The 27,150-nt window shown below is 43.5% G+C and overlaps 1 protein-coding gene and 1 long non-coding RNA gene across 4 annotated transcripts in view; one reads left to right on the top strand and one right to left on the bottom strand.

The window, feature by feature from the left end:
- The window catches only part of LOC139805114 (uncharacterized), a 191,285-nt gene that overhangs the window by 83,208 nt on the left and 80,927 nt on the right, over window positions 1–27,150 (top strand). The window contains exons 2-3 of the long non-coding RNA XR_011729692.1: window positions 1,885–2,046; window positions 4,000–4,145. This is a non-coding gene — a long non-coding RNA (uncharacterized lncRNA). The remainder of the gene's footprint in view (window positions 1–1,884; window positions 2,047–3,999; window positions 4,146–27,150) is intronic.
- HIC2 (HIC ZBTB transcriptional repressor 2) overlaps window positions 17,220–27,150 on the bottom strand; it is a 73,223-nt gene continuing 63,292 nt past the window's right edge. For 2 of the 3 annotated variants that reach the window (XM_071763131.1, XM_071763130.1), the window contains 2 exons: window positions 25,832–25,975; window positions 17,220–19,953 (listed from right to left, as the gene is read on the bottom strand). In XM_071763131.1, coding sequence (XP_071619232.1) covers window positions 18,208–19,917 — 1,710 coding nt within the window. In that variant the 5' untranslated portion in view covers window positions 19,918–19,953; window positions 25,832–25,975 and the 3' untranslated portion in view covers window positions 17,220–18,207. Of the gene's footprint in view, window positions 19,954–24,279; window positions 24,413–25,831; window positions 25,976–27,150 lie in introns of all 3 variants that reach the window. The other variant, XM_071763132.1, reaches the window with a different exon arrangement.

The following is a 27,150-nucleotide window of genomic DNA, read 5'->3' on the forward strand; positions in this document are numbered from 1 at the left end:
CTTGGGAGGTGAAACAAGCTTAAGAAGTTCTTGTAGACCCCTGGAAATATCCCAGTTAAAACCAGCTCTCTCTATTTCTTTTTTTTAATTTTTTTTTTTCCAGGCTGTGTTGGAATGCAGCCTGCAGGCTACTTGGTAATCACTACTGTGGAAAGGAGTGAACTGTAGTACTGCAGCAAAACTAGTGGTATGAATAAATTTTTAAGCCAGCTCAATTATTTGAGACAATCTCAAATGTAGTTACCCTTCAGCCCCTGCCCCCAAAGTGTGGGGCTGTGCCATTGTCTCTGGAGACAGCGAGCTTGGTCTTTGCCTTAAGGTATGAGAAGAGCATCAAGAAGGTCTGGAAGAGGAGACCTGAGGGAGCCTGAGGCTCTTAGACAAGAAGAATAAAGGAGAAATGATGTCATAAGATGATGAAGCAGTAAAGGGCTGGAGGGACGATACAAGTAAGGCAAGGAATGGGAATAATTTGTTCTCTCAAGCTTTTTAACCACAGTGAAACATTGGGGAAAAATCTTTATAGCAGTAAAGCTAATGAAGCTCCAGAATAAAGTGCAAAGGTGGCTGTGGAGCCTATGGAGGAAATATTATAAATTAATATAAAAATAAATTTCAGTCATGGGTGGCAGACTGAGCTGACTTGCCTTGGAGCAATCAGATGGATGATGGACCAGAAGGTCCCTTTCTGTCCTCAGTTTTTGAGACTCCCTGGAGAGTGGGAGTTAACATGCAGCTGAGAGACTGGGTCTAGGGAGAGGCTCTACATAGATTCTACCTCAGAGAGGAAAACAACAGAGGTCCATTTTGATGTGTGGTTTGGCATGGTTTTCTTATCCTTCTCAGAATGTGAGATGCCATCTTGAGTGGCTTTTTACATGTGGTGATGTCACCAAGTTAAGAGGTAGCCCAGCTCCCCTCTTTGCCTCTAAGCTCAGGATCAGAATTGGCCTTTTTGTTGTGCTGAATGCTGGTTGTTCTCCTTCCCACTCAACAGCCTTTGCAGAAAACCTGTACATTGAGTAGTTCAGCACTCACATGACTTGCTGCCCACATCCACCTGTGTGAAAAACATCATTATGCACTGTGGTGGCTCCTAATACAGAGCAGCTCTTTAGAGAAGGGAGCATGGTGCAAAGCCAAGCAATCTGCCTGGAATGAGAGGGGCAACCTCTGCATGTTCACTTATTTTGTGGAAGGAGGGGAAATAAGTTTTTAAAAATAGTAAAAAGTCATAACAGAGTAATATGAGCATCAATTTCTATACAAGACACATCTCTAATCCAGTGAAGGACTTTCAGTGCTGATCTGATACATCCACAGGGAATTCTCACCAAATGTCTTGTCCTATTTGTACCCTCCTACACCCAGTCCCAGACACCAGATAACATGTTTAGGTATTCTCTGAGTAAATATGAGAGAATGGATCCCAGTGGGAAAGCAGTTGGGGAAATGAAGCTGCTTGCTTTGAAATGTCTTCTCCAGAACCTTCCTGGCTTCAAAATCAGTGTTTGGAATTCAGTGTCAGCTAAGCAGGGTTTTTCAGGATTTCACCGGTTTCTAAATGGAGAAACTGAACTTGCTTAGGAAAAGAAGCATCCAAGCCCCTCTGAAGCTCCAGGTCATGGTACCTTTTCAGACCATCTCCTGTTTATGCCTTTGGTGGAAGGCAGTGGTCTCAGCAATCTTCTGCTTCTTGGAGCCTTTGCTTTAGAGGGGGCTTCTAAAGTGTAGGTTAGCATCGTGCTGCCCTTAGGGAGTCAAAACCCTGTAATGTGCTGAGAGAGCAGACTCTTAAGTCCTGGCATTTCTTTATATTCCAGCCCACAACCATTCCTTTTCTGAGAAACCTAACCACTTTGTCTCCTTTATTCCCTCCCTCAGCTCCTTGGACATGTCTACTGCCACGAGTTGTTTCAGCCAGGGATTTTGAGCCAAGATATGAGGGAAATGGTTTAACCAGATGTGTGCCCATGCATGCAACACTGAGCTTTGAGATGCTGATATTTAAAAAGCTTGTCATCTCCCCTGCCTCCAAGCAGCCAGGTGAGTAATGGGTGGGACAGCAGCATATCCAGAAAAACACCTCTTTTTCAAGGGGAAGGAGAGGAGGTTATAATTCGACTGTAAAAATTTGCTCCAGGCTGAAAACTTGGCAAACAAAAGCTTAGCTTAGGAGTGATTTAAAAGGAAACAACAAAAAAGCATAAAATAAATCAGACCAGTCATTTTGGGTGGAGATGAGGGTCCAGAGCTTAAACATCATTCTTTATTGAGGGAGGAGAAGAAACGGTTCAAGACAGAGTTGCATTTGGCTCTCAGCCCTACTATAACTAAGCCTTTCAAAGCCAGGAAAATAAACTGCATCCATATCCAGTCCTTTGCCTCTCCCTTCACCCATCTGTCAGAGGAAAGCAAGGCCCAAGGTAGCCTTTAGAGCAGAGTGGATGCAGATATGGAGACACAGCTGAATTCTTCCTGTTGCCACTTTCTAAATATGGATTTTCCTGTCACTTAAACTATAAAAGCAAATAAAGTCACAGGGACTCAGCTTGCCTAATAGTTGAAGAGGGGCATCTGTTGCTTTCAGCATTCTGGATTTCCTCAGGTGCTCTCTGACTGTGCCATGGCACATCTGCCACTCAGGATCTGCCCCTCTCTCTCCAGCATTGCACAGTGAACAAGATGGTGACCACTCCTTCAGCCCATGTGTGGGTGACTCCTCCACGGTCCCAGGCTTAGAAAGCTGAGGAATTGGAAGGAGAGCTGGCTGGCTGCATAGCAGCAAAGACCACAAACACAAAACATACCTCCAGAGAGAAGAGGGAATGCTTTTCCAAACTGTTACCTACACACATGGTGGGCAGCACAGTTGGCACAAGCCTTGAGAAACAAAGACAAGGCCTAGCCAGTTACCAGTTCTTTTGTCATCTCCAGACCCCCTGGCCCCTCCAGCCTGTGTGCCCATACACAATTGCATTGCAGGCTCCTTTGTAATGCTGTCACTGTGTGATTTTCCTGATGCCCTGGAGCCTCCTCATGTCAAGTTAGAGAAGAAAGTATAATGCTGGCATTTTAGATAAACCCTTCAGCTTAAGGCTTTACCTATCCAACTGGCTGTATGGAAAAAGATTTCACAGTGAGAGTGCATTAAGCACTGGAACAGGCAGCCTAGCAAGTTTATGGGAAGTCCATCCTTGGAGAGTTTCAGAACTCAATTGGATAAGGCCTGGAGTAACCTGACATAGCTTTGCTAACTCTCCCTATTGCTATGCAAACTTCTAAACCAGCCATCTCCTCTGCTGCCTGCTGCAGTGCTTTGGCTGTAGCAGGTACCAAGGAACAAAAGGCTAAATGAATGATCAAAGGCTTGTAGATGTAAAGGACCCTTTCTGAAATTTTCCCTTCCCCTGCATGGTTAATACATGTTCAGGTCCATCAGCTGAAGTGACATGGGCAGCCATGGTGTAGATAGGATGTACCTGATTCTGCTCAGAACAGGTCCCCTTTTGAAGGGCAGCACAGCCTAAACCTCTCTGGTTTCTGTAACAAGCTTCATAATTTGGTTGCACATATTTTTGTATGTGTTTACTGGTTGTCCCTTCAAGCACTAAGTCTGAAGAACTTAGTGCTCTCCAGCAGCAGACTGGATTTTTTTAATATAAATTAATTGTACTTTAATTCTATCCTTTCTTCAGGCTTAACGAGGCAGGTAGAACCACCCACTACAGAAACTTTCAGGACTAGTTCTGTTTGTTAAGAAGGCTTGAAAAAGCTTTGCTTTGTGCTTCTGGTACTGTTGTTCCTGCAGCATTAAAAGCTACTTACCTGTACTGGGATACTGCATGATCTGAGATCAGGCTGGCAAAGCATCACCTTTCTGTGTAGCTCAGTAGTTAACGTGTACTGGGATGCTGAGGAAGAGTTCTTGTTAAAGAGAAAGAAGCATCAACTTTTAGTCTGTTTCAGTGCTGACACTTCCTGTATTGTTATTTCTAGGGAAGGTTGAATCCACTGAGCATGGAACCCAGTCTAGCTTCCCAAGTGCAGCAAGAACATTTCTACAGTTCCTCTCAAGAACTGGAATTTCCAGGGACATATGTTTTCAAGGCACAAGCAACACCAAGAAAGCTGCTTTTCAAAAGGTATGCCATCTCTTGTTTAAAAATTTAAAAAAATTATCTTTGGCACCAAAACAAAGCAATAAAAATGGCAACAAAATGGAAACTGATTTAAAAGGAAGGTACTAGAAGCTAAGGTTAAATGACCCCAGCAGAAAGAACATGACAGTGTAAGATGTTTAACAAGTTCATTTTTTGTGCCACTGTGTCATGCTTCCCTTTGTTGCTCAAGAATGTTGCTTCACTGGTTCCTAGGGTGTGAAAGGGCCATGCTGCTGGGAGGATGTGCCCCACAGACCATGCATGAGCCACTGTTTGGCTTCCTGAAGCTGACAGAAAGGGTGATCCATCTGAAAAATCATTGGTTTACTTGTATTAGTTTTGCTATGGACCAGGAACTGGTCTTGACTTTGTAGTCATAGGTCTTCTGTAGCATGATGGTTTGCAGAATAGTTTTGTGCAGGGCAAAAGTGTAATGTGAGCAGGCAGGCACTCTGGCCAAATGAAGAGAATTTAGTATGCCTTTGTAGAAGTATTCACAGAGCTTTTGAAGATACCTGTCTTGTAAGGAGTTCAGGGGATTAAGCTAAATGCTCTCTAAAATAATGGACATCTCTCTCACTTTTGCTGCCTTCAAATGGAAGGGGTAGGATAAAGCACCCACAGACTGTTGTGTGTACAGACACAATGTGAAGGACAGGAGGAGCCTGACAGACTTGTCAGGAAGGGGAGAGTGCACTCTGAGTGTGTGACAAGCCCTGTGGCATCTACACATCACCACTGCCCTTAGTGGCTTTGAAGCCAGGCTAGGTCAGATTTTACACCAAGGACTGAGGGACCTCCCTCCCTGTGTTTGTACACATCCCAAACTGCTTTTGCATAATCTGGTGTGAGTGGCATTCTCTACTTACAAGACACCTGAGCCTGGAAGAGCAGGATGCATCTCTCTGTTGGGCAGAACCATACTGTGCTGCTAGAGACATCTGGGCCCGTTTGCTTTCCTTCCTGCCCTCCAGTTCCCACCTGTGTCCCCAGCCCTGAAACAAAGATCCCACTGAAAGCAAAGTAGCAGCTATAGCAGAAGATTCCCCAGTTGCTGCCCACACATCAACTGCTCTGCTGCAAGGCTGTGGCTTGTGTGATGACAGCAGTGATTCAATGGAGTGATTTTTGAATCCTTCCTCTTATGGCAGTAAATCCTTTGTGTGGCCACTCTTAAACCATTTAGAGTGGCCATAAATTGATCAAGTGTAAAGTTTTCAAAGAAAAAGAGGCAGAACTCTTCCTCCCTTCTCTTTTTTCTGTCTGTTGCCTCTACCTGGATGCATATCCAGGCAGCTTGATCATAGTGCCCAGCTGTTTTTCAGCTCTGTCCTTGAGAGGAAAAAAAAGAGGAAAGGTGATCAGCCTCCTCCACCATTTGTTGTGCCCTTGGTGATCTCAAAGCCTGCTGCAGAGCTCATCTTTGTGAGCTCCAAGGCTGTTCATCTTAACTGCCCATTCTACACATTCCAGCCTAAAAGACACTTTATAGGCCTTTGCTGTAAAGGACCACACTTCACATGTAAAGGACTCAGAAAAGCCAAGGTATGACTCCTGTAAGAGCTGTATCTCAGCCCTTTTTGCACCCATAGTATTTTTAGTTAATATAGATGGTGTTAACAGTAATGCCTTAACCCTTGAGGAAGCGAGCTCATTTCCAGGTCGATACGACCAAGGAGCTGGCTGATTTCCAGTGTTTTGGGGAGTGTGCCAGGAAGTGCAATGCCAGGGTGTTCCTGGCTGCCTGAGGGGAGCACATTCAGGTCTGTGCTTCAACCTGGGCCTCCACTCACTGTCTGCCACCTCACCATCCTCTGCTTGCGCCGTGCTCTCAGTGTCATTAGTGGCAGGGCTGCAAGTCACTGAACCACAGCTGTGTGTCAGGATTCAGTCAACCAAAGTGCCTAGAAGGGGACAAACTGGCAGCTTATTCACCTGGCCATGCAAGGCTGGTGGCTTAAGAAGAGCCAACCACCATGGCCTAGGAGTTCTGTCTGTGTAAGATGTAGCAGAAAAGTGACAGCATCACCCATGCACCCACCGTTGTTACTGAAATATGGACCTAATGAGGAAGAGGCTGTGGCAGGCGGGCAGGAGAGGAAAAGGGAGGGGGGGGGATTTCAAATACCATGATCCAGAGAAAGAAAACCCTGCGTTCCTGCTTGCGTCAGTAGCCTGCCTGTGTGCTGACCCCGGGCTCACCTGAGCCTTGGCAAAGCTCCCCTTTGTTCTGTGTTGGCGTTCAGAATCCAGAGTTATCCCACAGCCACTTTGTGACCCGTTCCACCCAGACAGCCTGCCCATGATTGCTTCATAAAGCAAGACCCAGGAATCAAAAACAGGGCATGTTTCCTGAGCAGAGATGGAAAACAGCTGTGCTGGAAAAAAAGGAGAGGTTTGCTGGCTGAGCAGTGGAAAATACAGATCAAGGCCTGGTTGTGCAATCTTCCCTGGCTGGCCTTTGGCTGCTATTGTGGCAAGGGGACCAGCTGGAGTTGGCAGGAGGCTGCTGCCAGGCAGTGGGGTAGAAAGAGCATGGGGTGACGAGGCTAGGAACCCAGAGCTTAGTTCTGCACATTTTACAGTTGCTGAGAGGCTGATAAGTGACACCTGGTGATGCTGCCCTCTCCACGGTGCTGTGGTCAGGTCTGTCTGGCCAGTCCCAGATGGTATTTGAGTAGCCAGACTTGTTCCTGTAAAGGCACACAGATCTGTAGGGCTGCACCATCTGCCTGGGTATGGACTTTGATTCCTGCCTACTGCTCATAAAGCACAGGCTGTGCAGCCCCAGCCAGGGGATGTGGTTATGTGGTCTGGCCAGGTTCCTGTGTCTGAATCCTCAGGGCCATACTGAGGAGTAGGTGCACACCAAGCAACTAGATAATGCACACACATGCTGTGCAGGGAGGCTGACCAAAAATCCTTAAAGCTAGCATCTGCTCTGCCACCACCATCCTTGGAAATCAAGAGAAGGCCATGTCATGTTTTTACTAGTTTTAAGTGCTGTTTGCTTCAAGTCAGGCTTCTGGAAGCATTCTGCATTTTTATTGAATTCCAAAATTTCACCAAAAGTAAATGAACTTGTAACTTGCATGTCTGAATCCAGATTCAAGGGGTGTGGAATTCTGTCTAGTTTTTAAAAATCTAATTCTTTTGTACAAGGAGAGGATGGACAAGAGCAGGGGGAGAATTAGGCCTTTGCTTCAGAGGCAAATTATCCAAAAATTATCCTTTCTTGCTGAGAGAGCCCTGCAACATCTCTCCTCTCCCAGTGCTTTCTGTAACTAAGTAAGAAACTAAGAAACTAAGGTAAGGGGCGAAATGGTGAGAAGGCAGAAAGCAAAGGAAGTAGGCAGGACCATCAATCACTTCCTAGGCTGATACATACCAGCTACACTGGCTTCTCTTCTTAGCACCTGGAACAGCAGAAGACAGTATGATGAATGTTTTCCACTCTGCAGTATTGGAGCTATGGATGCACTGTAATTGCAGGGTGATAGTTCTTCCTCACAATTGGCTCAACCTACCGAGCTGAAACATATGGATTTAGACCTTCCTCTGCAGCAGTTTCCAGTAGTGTTCATCACTAAGACACAGCACAGCTGCAGAGGAAAAAAAACCCACAACACTGATCACTGCTACAGAGCCCACGAAGGGAAAGAAGGAAGATGTGGTGTGGTGACCTGTAGGAGGGATGAAGCTGCAGAATCGAGGCAAGAGCAGTGCCCAGAGGAGTCAGAGAGAAGCCATTTTGAGCAAACTTGAGGATATATTTGGCCCTCCATGGCAAGTTTTGTAACACAGGTGCCTCAAGGTGAGGGGTAGAAGGGGTGTTAGCTTCAGGTGCTGGAAGCACACAGCCTTGGTGAAGTTAACACCAAGAAATGGTAGCGTTACCAGGAGCAAATTGTGACCTGAGGCAAATGGTAATGGGGTGAGATAGATGAAAACAGAGTGACATTTGCAGTCTGGGGGGGTAGGCTCCCAACTGGATGCAACCATTGCATTATTTGTATTTCAGGTAGTTTGCTTCCTGCCATAAAGAATTCCATAGTCCTGAGTTGGGAGCTGAAGAGACATGACATACACCACATGGAAGGAGTGAGGGACCCAATGGCTCTGCTGGCAGCAGCCACCCTCTTGTGGGAGCCCCTTCAGTTGGATTCCCAAGGTGCAGCTTATGGGGCTGCAGGTGGTGGCTCCCACTGCACAGGAAAAGAACAAGATAAAGCACAATAAGTTTTGCTGAGACAAATGAACTAGCTTTAGCTGTTCCTGATTCAAGCCAGGTGACACTAAACTTGGTACACAACAGGCTTTGCCCAAGTGCACACAAAATTAATTTGTTTAAACCTGGACAACTTTGTAGTGCATCCAGACAAACAAAACCCAGCTAGGTGCACAGAATTTATAGCTGGTAACAGCTTCAGCATTCTTAGAACTGTTGAAAATGTGTCATTACTTGCAGGTAAAACCTCTAGTTCTTTGAAATTTATTTTCAATACAAACCAGAATGAGGGCATATTTTAGGAATAATTTGCAAAGTAAGGTGCAATTCCTGTGGCTTTTACTAACCTGAAATGATTATTTTTTAAAACTTTCCCTTTTAACTTCTTAATGCAATACCAATCATCAGAGTTCTCATGAAACAAACATTCTACATCTGTATCTACTCAGCAAGGTTCAAATGGGTCCTCAACAGTGGCTGAAACAAAATTTCATTTAACAGATTTTTAAGTCTTGTTCCCATAGAAAAAAAGACATTTTGATGAAACTGTATTTCCTGCAGAAAGGAAAAACCAAACCTATCATTCAAAGGTTTGACTCAAGGATTGTTTGCTCTTCAAGAGGGAAAAGGGTAGTGGAGAGAAAGCAAGTGTGGGTTTGGGAGAAAGAAGTCCTACTAATAAAGGGGGCAATGAAAGCAGAGGGAAGAAAGGACAAATTCCCAGGCATTCCAGACATATCTGGTATCCTTTACATCCTGCACTCTGCACTTCAGTTGTACATATTTCAGTGTTCCACCACAGAGGCAGCTGCATTTCAGTTGTGAGCTATTACATGAAGAGTTCTGGATAGTTGTCACAGGATCTTGCAAGATGAAAAGGAGCTGACCACTGCAAAGAAAGTAAAATAGAACATGCAATCTATTAACTATGCTGGAAACCACTTATGCCACAAAGAAACGTGTGCCAGGAAGCAAAAACTTCATAAGAAATTATTTAAAAAAAAACAAAAAAACCCCCCAAAAAAACAAATGAAAAGGAAAAGTCATTTGCAGCTGGGAGAATAGTGCAGGTTCATTAGCACATCTGAGCTGTTAAAAAACAGCCACTGGTTTTCTGTAGCTCATCATCTGCTTTTTCTGTTCATTTTTGTCCTTCTCTTTAACCTTGCTTGGTAAAACACATCTCCAAGGACAAATAAAAATTATTTTCTTACCAGGGCTGCTGACTTGGCAACCTGTCAGAAAACTGACTAAACTTGAAGCTCCTTCAGTCAGTCACTTTAAAATATAGTCAGCATTGTGTGAAAAAAAAAATAGGAAGAAGAAGGAAGAAATACATTAATGCAACACCAGAGTTATTTGGCTGCATATTAAGGCAATCCAACAGGCTCTGGAGAAACAGCAAAATGGTGGTGATGAGCAGTGGGATGAAGCAAAATGTTGTGAAATGCTGGGCATTATGGAAATTATATATTAGGAAATACTCTTGCATTATGTAAAAGATGCTTAATTTGTCTCCATTAAACAGTATTTTATTGAAGGATCCTTCAATCTAAAAAGCTGGCCTGGGAACCAGAAAATGCCATTAAAAACCCAGATCAAGGAAATCGTAATTAATTTTACTGGGGTCACACTTAACCTGCCCAAAGAAAAATGTCTGGATCTTAACATCTGAGAGGTTGAATTCTGCAGTGGGTGCTCTTGCCATTGCTTGCAGCCATCTTCCTGGGAGCATTTCCCCTCTTTACTTGCAGAGGGAGAGAACCGTAATTTATTTTAGGGAACTCTTCTGCCTAGCTCAGAGATGAGCTCAGGGAGCTAAGACTTACAGTTCAAATGGTCTGAAGGGATTTATCTACTATCTACTGTCTGATGAATACTGCTTGCAAACTGTGGTTAGGACAAAACAAGGGGAACTTTTCAAAACCAGCCTCAACTTTCACAGGGTCTCAAAAAAAAGGCAAAACAATGATTCTCCCATTATCCATTGTTTGCATATCTACTGCATGCCAGCCTCACTCATGCAGTTCATCCTTTCTAATATTTAAATGAGTGTTGGATTTTGGCTTGTGAGCAAAGTGCATAGGTGCATAAAATGTGTGTGGCTGTTCAGGCTGTGTGTGTGTTGGGGTGGGGTTGTGTCTGCTTTGTGAAGTTGCTGGTTCAGATCCTCAGGCAAGAATAAATGAGCAAGGAGAAAAAAGAGAGAGTCAGGTATAGCAACAAGGTGAACTCTGGAGCAAAAGATGTAATTTTTCAATCAAGCTTTTAATGAAAAGATCATAAAATAACAGTTTCTCATCACTGTACATTAAGACTGCAAATTTCTGAATGCTGAGATCATATTATAATTTCTGTATCTTTTTATATGACACTTGAGTTGAAGCCACAACTACGTGTGGCTCTGACCTGAATTCAAGCTCTTGAAGGAAATGAACAGAACATTGCAGCAGGAATGTTGGCCTTTCCCTTGCCCTCTCCTTCTCACCCCTTCCCCAGGAAACATCCAGGGCTCCTAGACTGACTAGTAGTTAAGGCTTAAAATTAAAAAAAAAAAAAAAAAAAAAAAGAGAGATACAACATCCCTTGTTCAGTTGTATTTAAAATATTAAAATAAAATGGGAAAAATAGCCAGCCAGCCAGAACAAGATCTCATAGAAAAAGTTATCCCCAGCCAGTCAAAAGTCCTGTGGAAGTTAGAGCAACAGTTGTGCTAGGTGCTTCGATTGATAATTTGTGAATGAGAAAGTTTAAAAAATGTCCCAGTCCTCAGGGAAAGCAAGATCTATGAAGTGTGTCCCCTAAATTAGCAAATATAACATGAAACATTCTATTTTAGACCTTCTCTACTGCATCCCATAGGGTCTTCTCTGTTAAAAAAAAATACCTGTTCCATTGTTCCCTATGTGTTCAGCACTGGGCTTCAAAATGCTTAGGAGAATTGGGGAAGGAGGGGAAGCAGAGGATGGTGATAGGAGACAACTGAGCAAAAAATGCATTTCTAGGTCTAAATTTATCTTTCAGTGTGTTTGAGTTCAACTAGATAGAACAGAACAAATAGTAATTCTGTTGTGGCTCTTAGGGACACAGTTTAGCACTGCACTCAGGGTAATAATTGGGCTCAGTGATCTTAAAGGTCTTTTCCAGCCAGAATGATTCTGTCATTCTATCTTCCCAAATCTTTTCCTTTTACAAGGAAAGCAGCAAAGTTAGTGAGTCTGAATTGGAAATCATTAAAGGTGAAATTTCTTACCTACCCTGAAAAAAATATGAGGAGTAGAAAGGGACTGAGAAATAGCTACTGCTTCCCTGCTTGTCTCCTGCACTGAAATCAGGGCAATAAAGTGCCATGGGACTTAAAACATTGCAACAAGCTATGTTCAGCTATTGAAAGCAGACCCCAAATTTTGTTTTTCAAGAAAATGACAAGTTCTGGAGTGCAAGAGTCAGCTTATGAAAAGAAAGGGGTTTACAGTAAATGGTGAGACTTCCTTGATGTTGAGCAAATCCTTAAGTTTAAACAAAAACTAAGAAAAAAATGCTTAGATGTCTATTTAATTACTCAAGAATCAGAGCTCAGAGCTAACTCAGATTTTAAACTCTTGCTTAAATAAATGTTTATTCAAACATGCCATATCAATGACAAGTATTTCTTCTGTCTGGGGAGAGCAAGATATTTACTATCTAGAGCCTCTCAAACCCACTTAAATTATAGGGAGCTTTTGTCTCCATTTTTGATTTGTTTTTCCCTTAACTCCCACACAGCTGATTGGGAAGGTTTCTGAATTTGGCAAATACCCAGAAATCAGCAAACATCCTTTTTTCATGATAATATTTAAGGCTGTAGCAGGTCCATAACTGGCTCCACCAATACTGGAAAAAGTTTATAAAACAGCTTTCCCCAGGGACCACTTTGCAGGGGATCTGATGCTTCGGTACACTTTGCAAGGCCCATCACAAGATGGCACAGAGGCTGCTGGGTTTGGCACAGAGCTTCCTCTTGCTTTCTCAGGCATTGAGTCCCCACTCCTGAGATTCTTATTGCTACCACAGTAAACAGTAAGTGGGGGGTGAGGAGGGACTTCAGTAAAGGAGCTACGTCCTGTCCTTCAGGCAGGACAAGAGAGCTGTCTCAGTCACAAGCTACAATCAGAAACACACAACCATTCCTTGGATGACTCCTCTGGATTTTGCCAGCAGTCACCTCAGAATTCATTTTGTTTCACTGAGTGCACTGGATGTTTCCCTGGTCAAGACCCATACTCCTGCTTTTCAGAACTGAAGCAACACGGTAAAATACTGCTAACCCAGACTTTGAACCTGCACTGCTTGAAAACAATGCTTTCCACACACACGAGAGAGAGAAAATAAAAAAAACAAAAACCAAAACAGGAATCTTAAAAGAGTGACACTGTAAATGGAAACATTTAAATACAGCAAAACATAAATTCCTCTTCTATGCAAAGCTACAAAAGTCCAGTCTTTGTATTGTCTTCACAGGTTATGGTTTATGGCTATGTTGAGAGTCTCTGAGATTCTTTTTTTTTTAATATATTTTTTTCATTTTTTTGAAATCCTGTAGAGAAGACCCTGCGGACACATCTTTGTGTTTGCAACTTTCTGAATTACATTGCAAAACTGTGCATACAGAATCTGAGAAATAAATACATTCATTACTGCACATACATATTGATACAAAAACAACACTGTCAAATAGTGTTTGCACCATCTTTGTTAGATATTAAGACCAGGCAAAATTAATATTTCATTTTCCATCAGCCCCCCCTCAAATGTTTGAGGTGGCTTTGGTGTAGAAGTTAAAAGCTAAAAAGGGTCATGACTAATGATGGAGAGCTTTTTTTTTTTAAATTTTTTTTTTTTTTTTTGGCTTCAGCAGTATTTTAGCAAACCATCTTCATTGGTCATCTTTAGGCTGTTCTAACATGCAATTCAAGGTTAGGTTTCCCTCTAGTAAGCCTTAGGAGTTTTGGTTGGGCTCTTTGCACACGACTGTAAGTAAGATCTGGAGTGAATCAATTCAGCTGTTTCATTACAAGGTGGCTCAAGATGGTCTGAACAATACAGCCCAGGCCCCAGCACAGCTCTGAAGAGGAGGAGGCAGCTGGGTGCCCGTGCTCTGGCCCTCAGGACCACTAAAGCTCCCCAGGTGACTGCAGGGACATTGCCACAGCCCCTGCCCGGGCAGAGGGGCAGCTCAGACTTGTGCGTTCTCTTCCGTGGCAGCAGGCACAAAGCCTCACAGAAGCTGCATGTCAATAGCTCTTTGGTGTCTTCTGTGATCTTTGTGGCTCCTGCTGACTTCCTCAGATGCACAGAGCTGGGCTTTTGGGTTGCTTTCCAATAATTTGTTTTTGGAAGTTTTGCGGTAAAGGATTGGAAAGCAGCTCAGCCCAGCTCCCTGTGGCTAATGTTAAGGAGATTTGCTGGGTACAGCAGCTCCCACCTTCTTCTGACAATATCCTTTTCTATCTCTAGTGCTTCTCATCTCTCTCTCTACCCTCTGGTACTCTCAGAATCCTCTGAAGAGGTGGGCTGGAATGCCTCTGCAATAGCACCTACGTCTTACTCCCAGCAACATCTCTCATGGGTTAAAGACAAAAAATAATAGATACGTGCCATGTTTCTAATTGCCCTCCCTCTCCCCACCCTCCCCAAGCAGTGCTGGAATGCAGCTGCAACACAGGTATCCCCTCCCAAGCTGGGGAACGCTGCGTAGCCCTCAGAGACAAACCAATGGAAAAAGCAAAGATTAATTTTGACTGGCCCCTAGATCTGTTGAGGTCTGAAACTGTAAAAGTTTATGTAAACAATGAGATAAATATATTAGTACTTTTCTGAGCCAAGTGAGGTTCCATAATCATTCAAATGTGCTTTGGTTTAAAAAATAGTTTTGTGAATTTGGGTATGAGCTTCTTTATTCTTTTATACAACTTTTGCTATTTTATCTTTTTTTTTCCTGTTATTCCGAAAACATTCTGGAACTAAGTGACTAAAGCATATACTTAAGCTGCCTGGCCTCTTTTTTTTTTTTCTTTTTGTTTTTTTGTTTGTTTTTAAATTGTTTTATTCCTCTTGAGGCTCTTTGTGTATTTAAAAAAAATTAAAATAAAATAAAAAAAAAACCAAAAATGCAACTCCCTCCCCCCCACCCTAAAACTCTTAAAATCTTAAATATGAAACTAGTGTTTTGCTTTCTCATTAAAATACAGAAAAATGTTTGATACAATACTATGTCGTACAAATGCAGTTGAGTGTTTAGGCCCCAAGCAGGCCTGAAACAGTCCCTGAAGTTTTGAGTATTATTAGTTTTTCATTATTACTGTCACAATTTGGAAAATGTTGTTTATACTCAATCTATGGAACACAACTTTACACAGCTACTTGAAGAAAGAACAAAATTTCCTTTTGTACAATACTCTTGCTGTACACAGACTTTATGTCGTTTTGTTTAAGTGCTGGGGAGGGGATTTAAAAAAAAAAAAAAAAAAAAAAAAAGACGCTCCAAAATTTTTAAAAAAAAAGATAGCATTGGGTCTTGAAACTTCAACATGATTTTTGAGGCTGAAGAAGCAAATTAAGGGGGAGCCTGGGACTAGGGGGAGAGGCTGCATCACCCACACACGTGCTTGAAAAAGGGAATGAGGTGAGGGGGAGCAGAGTATTTGCCTGCTAAGGAGCTTGCTGCTTCCCCACCACCTTGGGCTGCTCTGTGGCTTGGCTCAGTTGGTCACAGCTTCACCCAAGGGTGGCTTCTGCACAGACACCCACCTGCTGTCCCCATTGCTGACCACGTGCAGACCCATCTCAGAAAAATACAGGGGCCACAAATCAGTGGGGGAAACCCACATCCAAAACCCACATCAGGGGACAGGGCTCGTCCCTGTCTGTGCCCCTCTCACTGAGGGAGCTAAAAATTGCCTTGAAAATCTGGACTCGATGGGTCCTTAGCCAGCCAGGAGCAAGGGGAGCCTGCTCTGGCTGCAGCCCAAGCCAGCCTGGGGTTCAGCTCATGTTTAGGATGGGTGGAGGGAAGGCAAAGGCAGGGTGAAAGTGCCTAAGAATTCATCTTGCACTGTCCCTGGGCCCTGATGAGATTTGCTCTGAGAAAAAGGTGAACAGCAAAGTCTTCCCTGTCCTCCCCAAAGACTGTTTCGGGGACGCTCTCAGAGGGAGTTTGCCAAGGAATCAAAGAGAGACGAATTCAATATTCAAAATGTGGAAGTGCTAAAGACACTAAAATCTCACCTGACCCCCCCAAAATAAAACAGAGCACCTCACCACAATTAAAAAAACCCAGAAGTCCCTGCTCCCCTCTCAGGGTCTGGGGGTGAGCAGGCAATGGCACTGGGAGCAGCACATTGGAGCGTGGGCAAGAGGGGGAGAGTGTTCCCTGTAATGTGACACCAGGCCAAGGCTCAGCACCTTTGGGTCATCTATTGCTTGGGGCCTGGATTCCAGTTTCCTCAGTTCATTCAATTGACCCAAAAACTTCTTATGGACTAGTCTACCAGAACAAAAAAAAAACCCAAAAAAACAACCAAACAACCAAATAAAACAAAACAAAAACAACAACAACAAAAAAATTAAGCTTATATTCTTTTTAGTCAAAAATGCTCACTTTTTCCTTTTTCTTTTTTTGGTCAAAACTTAAAAAAAAAATTGTTTTTTTAAAAAAGACAAAACGTGAGGTTTGGTAAGCCTTACGTATAAAGACTATACTGGTTTGAGTTGGGGGGGAGAGAAAAAACCAAATGAAAAAACACAAGTGTAAACCTTACTCAATTCAGAAGGGATGATTCTACTGGCTGTGAATTTTTACCACCACAGTCACGGGAGGCTTGAAATAAGCCATAGCTTTCCACAAGGTCACGCCAACAAAGTCAAGGGGGCCAAGAATCAGTGGGCTAAGTTCTTTGTCTTCTCTCCTAAACCAATAGCAGCTGTTGGCTGTGATGTCTTATGCAGATGTTGCAAGAACATTTTGTTTCTTTTTCTTTTCATTTTTCTTTTTTTTTTCTTTTCTTTTTTTTTTCTTTTTTTTTTTTTTTCTTTTTTTTTTTGTGTGCGTGTGTTAAATTGTCTAAAAGGGAGGATATGAAACACTTTGGTTTGCTTTTTCCTCCTCTCCCCCACCTTATTGCACTCTGGATTCTAGTAAATTATAGGCTGCTATGCCCTCACCCTCTGTCCTGCCAGGTGTTTACAGACTGACCCAGATGTGCTGGGGGAGTGGAAGATGAGGGGGACATTTTCCCCTCCCCATAGTATCCAGATTCAATAAACAAAGCTGGAAAGGGCCCAGAAAGCTCAGAGAAGTTTTCTTCTTTTATCTAAAAGTGACTACAAACAGCCAAGAGACTGCGAATGAGCCAGTCCAAGCAGCCAGCCCAGCCTCTAGCTCAAACATATTTTTTGCTTTGTCTTTGGCCAAGTTTTGCTTTAAAATTTCTCTAGCTGACTTTTGATGGAAGGACAGGGTGGTAAAAATCCCTTAACTTTAATTTAGCTTCTACTTTTATACATTTAATTACTTACAATAAGAGGAAAAAAAAAAAAGCCTAATCTTTCACTAACCATCTTATTGTTCTCATGAATTCAAGAGGTAGCAAAGGTAACAAGTCTGTCCACACAGACTTGCTCTTTAGTGAGGGAGGAAAGCTAAAAACATACACACACACAAAAAATAAAATAAAAAAAAATTAAAAAGTACCTAAGGAACTTGTAGCAAGTCCAGCCTACATCAAACCCCCTCCCCACCCGCCCACCCTAGAATTAACCTCAGACCTTCCAGTTCAAACATTCACATAAACGTTACAATGGTTTTTCCTTTAATAAAACAAGTACCTCTAAGCAAAGAATATTAATACGAAACTACTAGAAAAGTAAAGACGACCCCCTGCTCACTGAAAGAAATTCCCAGGGCGTCCAGTCCCTGTTCAGTCATGGGTAAGGCAGAAGAGGTTGGTGTTTTGTGGGAAAAGGTGGTGTGTGGTTAGGTGTGCCAAGGATAAAGATCAAAACCCAAAGAGGCAGGGATGGTAGGGGAGGCGTCGCCATTTCTTTAAGTGAAGTTCTTGGGCTGGTGCACACTTGGGCAGACTGCTCTCTCCACCATCACCAGCTCAGAGGAAGGGTGGTGGGTTCCACCATGGCTATGGCTTTCCCACAGTATCTGAAGGGGCTGCCAGCCCTGCGAGATGGTCCACAGACACAGCTTCCAGCCTTGTGAATGCAATGCTACCTTATTTCACAGCTACTTAGAACACTGAAAAGGGGTACTTTGTTTTCTTTTTGATGGCAAGAAATGCCCCTACGCAGTTTGGTTTTAAGAGAGGAGGTGAGTAGGGGACAGTAGCACAAAGGAAGATGCAGGAGGGGGGGAGCCACAGAGGCTGAAGGCTCCCTATGGTCCCCCTACCTGCTCCAGATAATCAATATGGCAATCAAAAACATGTGCACAGAAAGAAGTGGCATTTCTTGCCAGATCACCAAGGTTTGGAGGGAGAGTTGGACTAAATGCATCAGCTTGGCTGTGGACCTTTCTTTTTTTAAAAAAAGGGAAAAAAGGAACTTTTTTTTTTTTTAAATGTTAAAGCTACATTTCTTTAGGCCTCCCATGACTGAACAGAGTATGGGGAGTTGCCCCCTTTTTTTGTTTGTGGGTTTGTTTCTTTTCTTTTTTTCTTTTTCTTTTCTTTTTTTTTTTTTTTTTTTTTCTTTTTTTTTTAAGCAGCAAGTCTACAAGAAAGGTAAATCACTGCGGATGGGCTCGAAGCTCATTCTGGAGTCTTTGGCTTATGTGGGAGAGGTATGCATTCGCAGGTGGCTGATCAGATTGCGCTGCTGGGTGAATTTCCCACCACACAGTTGACATTCGTAAGGTTTTTCTCCTGAGTGGACACGCATATGCTCTGTCAGTCGGTACTGCCGGGTGAAGCGCATCCCGCATTCCTCGCAAGCAAAGGGCTTCAGCCCCAAGTGGCTGCGCATGTGCCGCGTCATGGTGCCCCTCTGCGTGAACATCTTGCCGCAGATGTTGCAAGGGAAGGGCCGCGTCAGCCAGTGAGTCTTCTCGTGCTGCCGCAGCGTGGCTGGATCCTTGTAGCTCTTCTCACACACCGAACACTTGAAGGGTCTGGACTCGGCGTAGGACTGGTTGGGGTTTGACAAATCCTCGGCTTCGTCTTTGCCGCCGTATGTGCCTTCCTCTTTGATGTAAAGGTCTTCCTCGGTGTGCGTCTCCACGTGGGCGTTGAGCTGCTCGGAGCTGGGGAAGCCTTTTCCACAGGGGATACAGACGTACAGGTTGTCACCGTAGGCCACTGGCTCAAACCCCTCCTGCCGGTAGACGTAGTTGGCACTGGTATGGCCGCCGCTCTCGCTCTCGCTCTGGCCGCTGTCATCACTGTTCTCCTTACCGTTTTCCACCTCTTCCTTACACGGGTAGGGCAGGTCTGCGCCGTAGGCCCCGGCCAGACTCCGCTCCACGGACTTGGACAAGGGCCCCAGCAGGATCCCGTTGGGCAGCCCTTCGCCCTCATCCCTGTCTGTGCCCCCCTCTTTTCGGTCAAAGGCGTTGTCTTTCTTGATCCACTCCTTCTTGCGGGACGAGTGCCGGAGGCCCTTGCGCTGGCTGCTCTCTGTCAGCGAGTGGTGGCACTCTTCGCTCAGATCCATCTCCATGGGGTCACTGCTGTCCGCCATGCTGTGAGGGGCTCCGACTCCAGACTCGTCGAACGATGAGGCACTGTTGGCTGCGGGGGCTGAGGCAGATTGGGGAGAGCCGTGCTGGCTTTCGCTGTGCTGCGTGTCATCGTGGGAGGCTGCAGCAGGGAGTGACGGGCTCTTTTTGGACAGGTCAAGGCCTAGCTCCTGGTCACCGGTGCTCCCGTTTGCGCTGCTGCCCCCACCTCCGTTCTTACTGCCTCCCCTGCTTAAGGAGTGACAGTTCTCTTGGTTGGAGCTGCTGATGAAGACCTCGTCATCGGAGAGCTTTCCCTTTGACAGCTCCTTTGAGTGTGAGCCCTTCAACCCCTCATTTGACCCTGAATAGCGAGCTTGGATGACTGAAGCAGTGGAAAGTCTTTGACTCCTGGCAGATCTCCCAACACCAAGGCCACCGGCCTTGCCAGCAAAGGACTTGCTGTTCCGCTTCAGCTTCTTTCTGCAGAGAGCTGCCAGGTCGTGCAGTTGGAGGTAGCTTGCTGCGGTGAGGAGAGCATTAAAGTTCTGTTCACCGGGCTGGTCAGTCGTTAAGAGCTTACCAGTATAAATAAAGTCCAAGATCTGCCGGAACACGGTGGGGTTCACCATGTCCGTGTCTAAGTTAATCAGGTTGTCATGCAGGACGAGGGATTTGAAATACATGCTGCTGGCTGCCAGGATGTTTTTATGGGCACGAAACAGGGCATTTTCTACCACAATGATCACATCACAGAGGAAACCTTTGGCTCGTTGCTGGTTCAGCTGCAGTAGCAGTTGTTTGGCATGATTTGGCAGTTCCATCTCCACCTTCTCTTCCTTTCACCTTCACCTTACCACCTGCAAAACAGGAGGATGAGAGGTGTGAACCTGCTGTTTCCATTTAAACAACTACTTTTAATAGACTGGCTTATCATGGTCCAGTCTACATTAGTGTTGACACTGGGGAGCTCTGAGTATGTTCAGAGCAAGCAAGCTGTGATCCTGCTTGGAATACAGAGAGAAGTATTTCTCACACTAAGATTTTATTCAAGTCTTTCAAAAATCAGATTTGTAAATACCAAAAAATTTTTTGTAACAAAAGTAATCAACGTTGGCTGTAATTACTCTTTAAAAGATACCAAATCAGCAGCAAATCAGTAGCTAGGTACAGGGGAAAGCTGTTTCCCTCTCCTGACACAAATCTGAAGGGAGGATGAGGAGCAAGGAAAAAAGGAAGAAAAAAGAAGCATATACTTCAATGCCATTTGCATATCTGAGCATGTAAGATAATTAGCATAAGCTGCAGCTTCCCTGCTCTAACATGTAGTTTGCTTTTTGGCTCTTACATGTTGAAATCTTACAACACCCAGCTGCTTTGGGGTTGAGAAAATGACACGTAGCAACTAAATCCATTGAAGATTGAATTAATCACACTGAGGTGTGAATGGGAAATCTCCTTAAGAGTTTGAAAGGCTTATTTAAAAACCAACCCCCTGGCAATGTCCATATCCCAATCCACTGACGTGAAGGGCTAGGATCAACCTTGAACTGGCTGAAATTGAGGATGCTGAGCTAGCTAAATCCCACCAAATGTCTTCAACAGTCTGCTTTCATAAGTTAATTTTGCCTTATCTTTAGTTTTGAAGGAATTTTGGTTAAACTGATAGAGGCAAGTAACCTACCCCAAGTCACAGTACTCAGCCCTGTACCCTGAAGTACTGGGAAAAGAGGAAAATTGTGGTTGCTTCTGTGTAGTTCATGTATTTCCCAAATAGTATTCACTCTGTATTTTAGTTTAGATATTTATACTGGCTTTTCCAGTAATGTGGACTATATGAAATACCTAGTTTGAGGCATATCAGAACTAATTGCAATTGCACATTTGGTAGATAACTATGATACATAAAAACTAGGATTTAAATTTTGGGGCTGCATTTAGGAGTCCAAGATCATTTTTTAGTCTTTTTTTCTTGAGTTTTTTTACTTGAAAGTGCCACGTACTACTTTTAATGGACAATCATCTTATACAGTTGATTGAAAAAATCTTCTGAAGTTCAAATGGGGGAAATAAATACCAAATATAAACCAGCCACCATTAGCCTTCCACTTCCTTCTTTCCTTTCCCAGTTCATCTTACTACTGAAACAGATTTCTCTTACTGAAGGAGGAGCAGGCTGTAATTCCACAGAAATGAAGAGCTTAATTTTTCTCTTAAAATTATCTTCAGTTAATGTTTCTATTGCTTGTGAGTCCCATTACCACATTCCATCTCATCAGATTTCAAATGAAGAAGCATTAGATTGCATTATCATCCCTCTGTGTCAAGTATGTGTACATAAGAGAAAGAAATAAGGAGTGTTTCTGTCAATATTAAAAATAACTTCTGTCAAACCTGGTTCTCACTAACTGGTGATAAATAGGAAGATTTAATTTGGCAGAAAGGTGGTAAATTTACATTATCCATTCCTGCACAACAAAAAGATCTTGCTTAATGAAAAAAATTACCAAAAAAGTAAACTGATCCATTTTTCTTCCAGTGTTGCTGCCTGACTAGCCTGGCACCTATACTTTTACCAACAGATCTGCCAAGTAGGTCTCTCCCTTCTTCCACAGGACACGTCTTCTCGTGCCTTCAGCTGGTCAGCCTGGTAGCTGGTTACACATCTGGTAGAATTTTGTGGCCTTTCTTCAGTGCATGAGTGCTTTAAAAACAAGTTTTGCTGTAATAAGTTGGATCAGTGTTGCAGCACCCAGGCAATGTGTTTGGTTCTAGTGGCTTGCTTCCAGAATTGCTGATTAAAAGGAAGAAGCAACAGCACAGAGGCACCAAAACCCCACTTTTATCTAGGCAGGCCAGTAAAAGCACTTACTTCTGGGTCCCCAAGATATATTGTTAGGGAGGGACAAAAACATTGGCTTCCAACATAACACAGCATCTACATCCATAAATACATCCTGCTTAAGAATAGTAAGAGACAGCCTACTACTACTGCTACACTATTTTCCCTACAAACATAATGGTGCTTTTCCAGGCATGTAAGACACAAAATCCTTGGGTATGATTTTTAAGTGTTCCATAAAGGACAAATATGGCAAAGGAAACAACACAGCCAGGTTTTTTGCCTAAACAGTCTAATAAGAAAAAATGTTACTGAAGTAGAAGGAGCTTATTTCCCGTTTATGTGACACTTGAAGCAAAGGTCTAGAAATCTCTGCATATATGTTTGCCTAAGCCTTTGCAAAGAGTTGAGGTTTGCTGCAGCTACTTACAGGAAATATTTTAAACATTTTACTCTCTTTCTGCCTTTAAATGATAATGAAACCAGGTAATAAGGCTGCAGGGAAACAGGGGCAGAATCATAGTTGTGCTTTTTACTGACCTTCATGAGGAAGATAATGGTGTTATTAAACCTTAGTATGTTCTGCAGCATAAAAATTAGCATAGTACAAGCTGTTTAAATTACATCTGTTTATCTTACATGCCAAATTTTACAGAAGTATTCATGTTTAATAGGACACAAGTATGAGGTAGGTTACTACCTTTAGTAAATTTTAAAAGCAGTGGTCAGGTTTAAGCACTCTAACACTGCCTGTGGAATTTGAGTTTGTTAGCTGTAGCCTAACATGGATTCAGCAACCCCAGCAAAATGAATATAATGGGACAATGCAGCAAAACCTTCAGCCAAGTTTAGAGCCCCATGTTTAAAATTTTGCCAGAATTGCCCACTGAGGTCTTTTGCCAGGACAGCAACCTGGGTCAGAGAACACACCTTTGTCTGACATACCTTTGTTGACAAAAGCTTTATAGCTTTATAGCATCACCTTAGCTTGTGTCTCTTGTGCAGTCTTGAACCAAAATAAGTTCATTCTACGTATTTTCAAAAACTGACCAGTTACAGTCAATCTTTCTTTAGCAATGATGCATTTCAGAGGTGGGGGAAGAAGAGGTGTGTTGGAAAACTTGTTAGTGAAAGAGAAGCAGGCATTATTCCTTAGTCTGTGGCATTCCTAAGATCTCACTTCTAGCTCAAAGTATGGGACCAAAGCAAACTGCAAGATTAAGTCCAGTATAAAAGTTATCAGGTGTTCCCAAGCAAATGGCAGGTGCAGCCTTACAAAGGCTTTGCTATCCATTAGTTTGCAGAGACTGGCTCTTAACAAACCCTGAACATTTGGATAACATCACCATCACCAATAATGACAACAAAAGCCCCAAAAAGCACTGAAAAAAATACAGTCGTTTATATTTCTTGTATCTCAGTATCATTTTAGGAACCCTTTTTTTTCTGATTTCTGCAAAAGGTAGAAAAAAAATATACTCCGAGTCCAAAGGAACTCTGGCTCAGAAAAGGCTCAGATACATTTCTAGTAAAAAAATAAAACCCCAGACCTCAAGAATTTCTAGATGTTTCATTTGGGCCACAGTCTTTTATAATTTGATTTGGTGTGCAAAATTTCACTCCTTTGCATTTAAAACAGGATCACAGAAGGCTTTGGACAAATACCATTGGAGATGGTCTTTGTTTCAGATTCAGCTTGCTTCCTAATTATTCAAGACACAGTTTTCAGAGCAATGAACCTGCTCAAATATTCTTGTGCGAGTAGGGAATGAAGCAAGACTGAGGCTCTCCACTACCTCCACCAGATCCATGACACTGAGACACAGCACATGCAAAGACATGAAAATACAGGGCACAAAATCACAGAATACAGGAATGCTGCAAGCAGATGCCACACATGAAACAAAAGCTTCGCAAGCGAAGAGCTGAGAGCATCCTCATAAGCAACATTGCCCAAGGAGCTGGGTAGCTGCAAACCACTGTGCCCAGCCTGGGGCTCTCTGTGATCCTGTGGGCATGAAGATGGTGCAGAACACACAGACTGCTCCAGGAGCTGTGCTGCTCTCACTACAAAGCAGGGAAAACTTAATTTTCTCTTAATTTCCACAAAGGCTCTGGACATCACAGAAAATTAGACTGCCAAAGTACAAGAGAGGAAGAATCCCTTCAGCCCTTTAAACAGTATAAAATCTAGATATTCACTACAGATTTGACTCTCTTTAATATCACTAAATCTCTTCCTGAAATTGCTGAGCAAATACTAAATGTGTTAGCAACCTCTGGCAGGAGATGCTAATTGATTTCATCTCTGAGTTATAGATTGCAGCATATGAATATTGTTTACCTTTTAAGAAGTAACACCAGTGAAGCAAAGAATCAATCAAAAACAGATCTAAGGAATCACTCATTTCACGTAGAGGATTTGTGGATGGATGAGAAGACTAGACACCGAGCACCTGAGCAGTGAGCTAACAGTACTGCAGATAAAAACCAACAAACAGATTAGATGTGATGTATCAAATTAGATGCCCTTAAAGCATTAGTCTACTGTGCATGTTATAATAGACCTAGGGAAAGATAGTGGCCTGCTTGTTTAGTTCTCCACCTTCCCAAGCAGTTGGGCTGCACTGAGCAGACACTGCAGCAGTGAGCCTGGGGAAGAACAAGACAAAATTAAATCTATTGCTTCCTAACTTGCTCTTTCCCACCAATTTACTTCTGGCTTTAAAAATGCTGTGTCCAGCTTCTGCTGGAGCTGGGTGAAACTGAAACAGATGACTTCTGCACCCTTCAGTTTCAGATGAACTAACTTTTAGTGCACTTGAAGACCCCACTGGGAAGACAGCTTTCCTGTTGCTCACTGGCTCATCAGATCTTCCTCTCCCCACATCCCAACAGAACCTATTTACAGGACCCTCCCAAGGGATGGGTGAGGTGGGCTTCATGGCCACTAACCTTCCCCTCAGGAGCTGCACTTGGCAGGCCACTAGCCCATGTCTTGTGAAGGTATTCACGTTCCAGAGCAGCAGAGGCATAGAGGGGAATGCAGGAACTGTGTTAGCCCAAATGGGTCCCTATCCCTAGCCCCTGTGAGCAGGCAGACAGAACTCAGAAGCAGAGGCAAGGACATGCATTTTCATCATTGGCAGTGGAGCAGCAAAATCTCTAGGAGTTGGGCTCAAGCAGAAAACAGGATGCAGCACACCCTTGTTTTTCTCACAGGAACATCTCTCACTTCCAAATCGGTAAGACTGACATGTCAGGTTATTCAGGGAGAGGTCTGCAAAGATGGGGAAGGGAGGGAGAGCAACATGCAAGACAGAGCAGGATGTGCAGCTGATGTTGCAGGTGTGGACATGGAAAGGAGATGGAGAGTGGAGGATCATTTCACAGAGGATACCACATCAGCAAACTTAAAGTGGCCTTTGTTTAGTTTGTTACATTCCAATTAGTGCCAGGCAGAACTGCCCTCCCAGCTCCCTGAAGCAGCTCCTGCAGGACTCCCGCAGAACTGGAATAGCTTTGTTTAAGGGCACAAACACCTGTTTGGCACCTCTGTGTGGCAACGTTTGAACATTAGGTACGTGGGCAAACATGCTCAACTGTTAGCTCCTGGCCCAAAAAGGAGAGAAGAAAAAGAGTCAGATGATTTCCCCAGTCCCTTCTCTTTCAAATTCTAGAGGAACAAGGCAGCCTGACATGGCTGGGCATAGCAAACTGCTCTGGGAAGGGGAATCCCCATGGGTGAAAAGAATATGGGTGCATGAAAGCACTAACATCAGGAGAGCAAAGTGATTACCAGTCAGTGCAAGGCTGCAGCAAAGCAGAAACACCTTCCTATACAAGGTGAGACTACAAGCAGTAGAATGCAGATTAACCACTTGGTTGCTGCTTACCATGCCAGGTACATTGGGCTAAAGGCACCTCCATCCAGTGCTGCCCGACGTGCCAGGTACATCCCATGATGTTCCATTGAAATCACAACAGGCCATCAATAGAACGTGGCTGCACGGATGCAGAATGGAGAACCAGCAGGGACGCTGTTAAATGCAATTAAAAAACTGCAATCAAAATTGAAATGTACATTTTAAAACGGCCACCTGCCTAAAATATGTAACTGCTAGAACAACCTTCCCTCCACCCATCTCCCCACAACTGCTGAACTGCAGCAGTAACAAAGCAGAAGGCCCCTGCGAGTTTCTTGATAACTCTAACCTCCTCCATTCAGGACTCAAAAGGGCACTGAACTTCAGAGGGATTGATCCATTATATACCCAAGAAAAGCAGATTCCAGGATGTCTGCACCTCCTTCCTTCTGCCCAGAAATGCAGACAGCTAAATATCACCATTTAGAAATGCCCCTGCAGTGAGAAAGCCTGGTGCCAGAGCTTCGTGGGGTTGTTCCCCACACAATACAGGCAAAGGAAGAAACATTTATATGCTGATCCTCTGTACTGTCCCCATTTCCCTGTCCCCCTTCCCAAGCCTTTGAAATCCTGCTCTTCTGGAGATATCATGGAATTGAGCCAGGCAGGGCCCTTTGGCTTTCGTTACATCTGTTGTGCAAGACGGGGAAGGAAAGTACTGGATACTCTGTCCTATTCATAATGATGCTTCACTGATAATTTAATCTGCATTCTTGGAGACTGCAGACCACGTTGCTTTGTAGGGAACTGCAGCCGGTACGAGAGTCGCAAAACTGAAGATCTACAATTCCATCCTTCCCTGCCCAAAAGAAAAGGCAACACCATCCTTTCCATGTCAGGGAAAGGCACATCCCACAGACACACAGCTTGTCAAGGCCAGGGTGTGGTGCACATCCTCCTTCCTCCTGATGTTATCAGCTCCAGCAGTGTTTTTAAGGAGAGTCTCAGAGCAGATGCCAAGCACAGGTCCCTCTACTACAAGTGGTGATGCTGCCCCAGTGGAAAACAAACAAATAAAACCCAGAACAGAACTAAGCCTGCAGACTCAGAGGGATATAAAATAGGCTTTTAGACCCTCATGATGAAGTGAAACATCTTCGTAGCTTTTGGTCACTTTGATGACTGCATCTCTCCAGCTGTGTTACTGGAGATAGAAATCTTACATTTAAAAAGTTAGAAGAATATGGATTATCATGTCAACCTTAAAAGATAAAAGGCCAAATTCTAAAGATTAATAAATTATAAAGATAAATAAAATAATTAATGTGGTTGGATGAGAGGTAAACTAA

This window comes from Heliangelus exortis, chromosome 19, assembly GCF_036169615.1.
Source record: "Heliangelus exortis chromosome 19, bHelExo1.hap1, whole genome shotgun sequence".
In the NCBI taxonomy this organism is placed as follows: Eukaryota; Metazoa; Chordata; class Aves; order Apodiformes; family Trochilidae; genus Heliangelus; species Heliangelus exortis.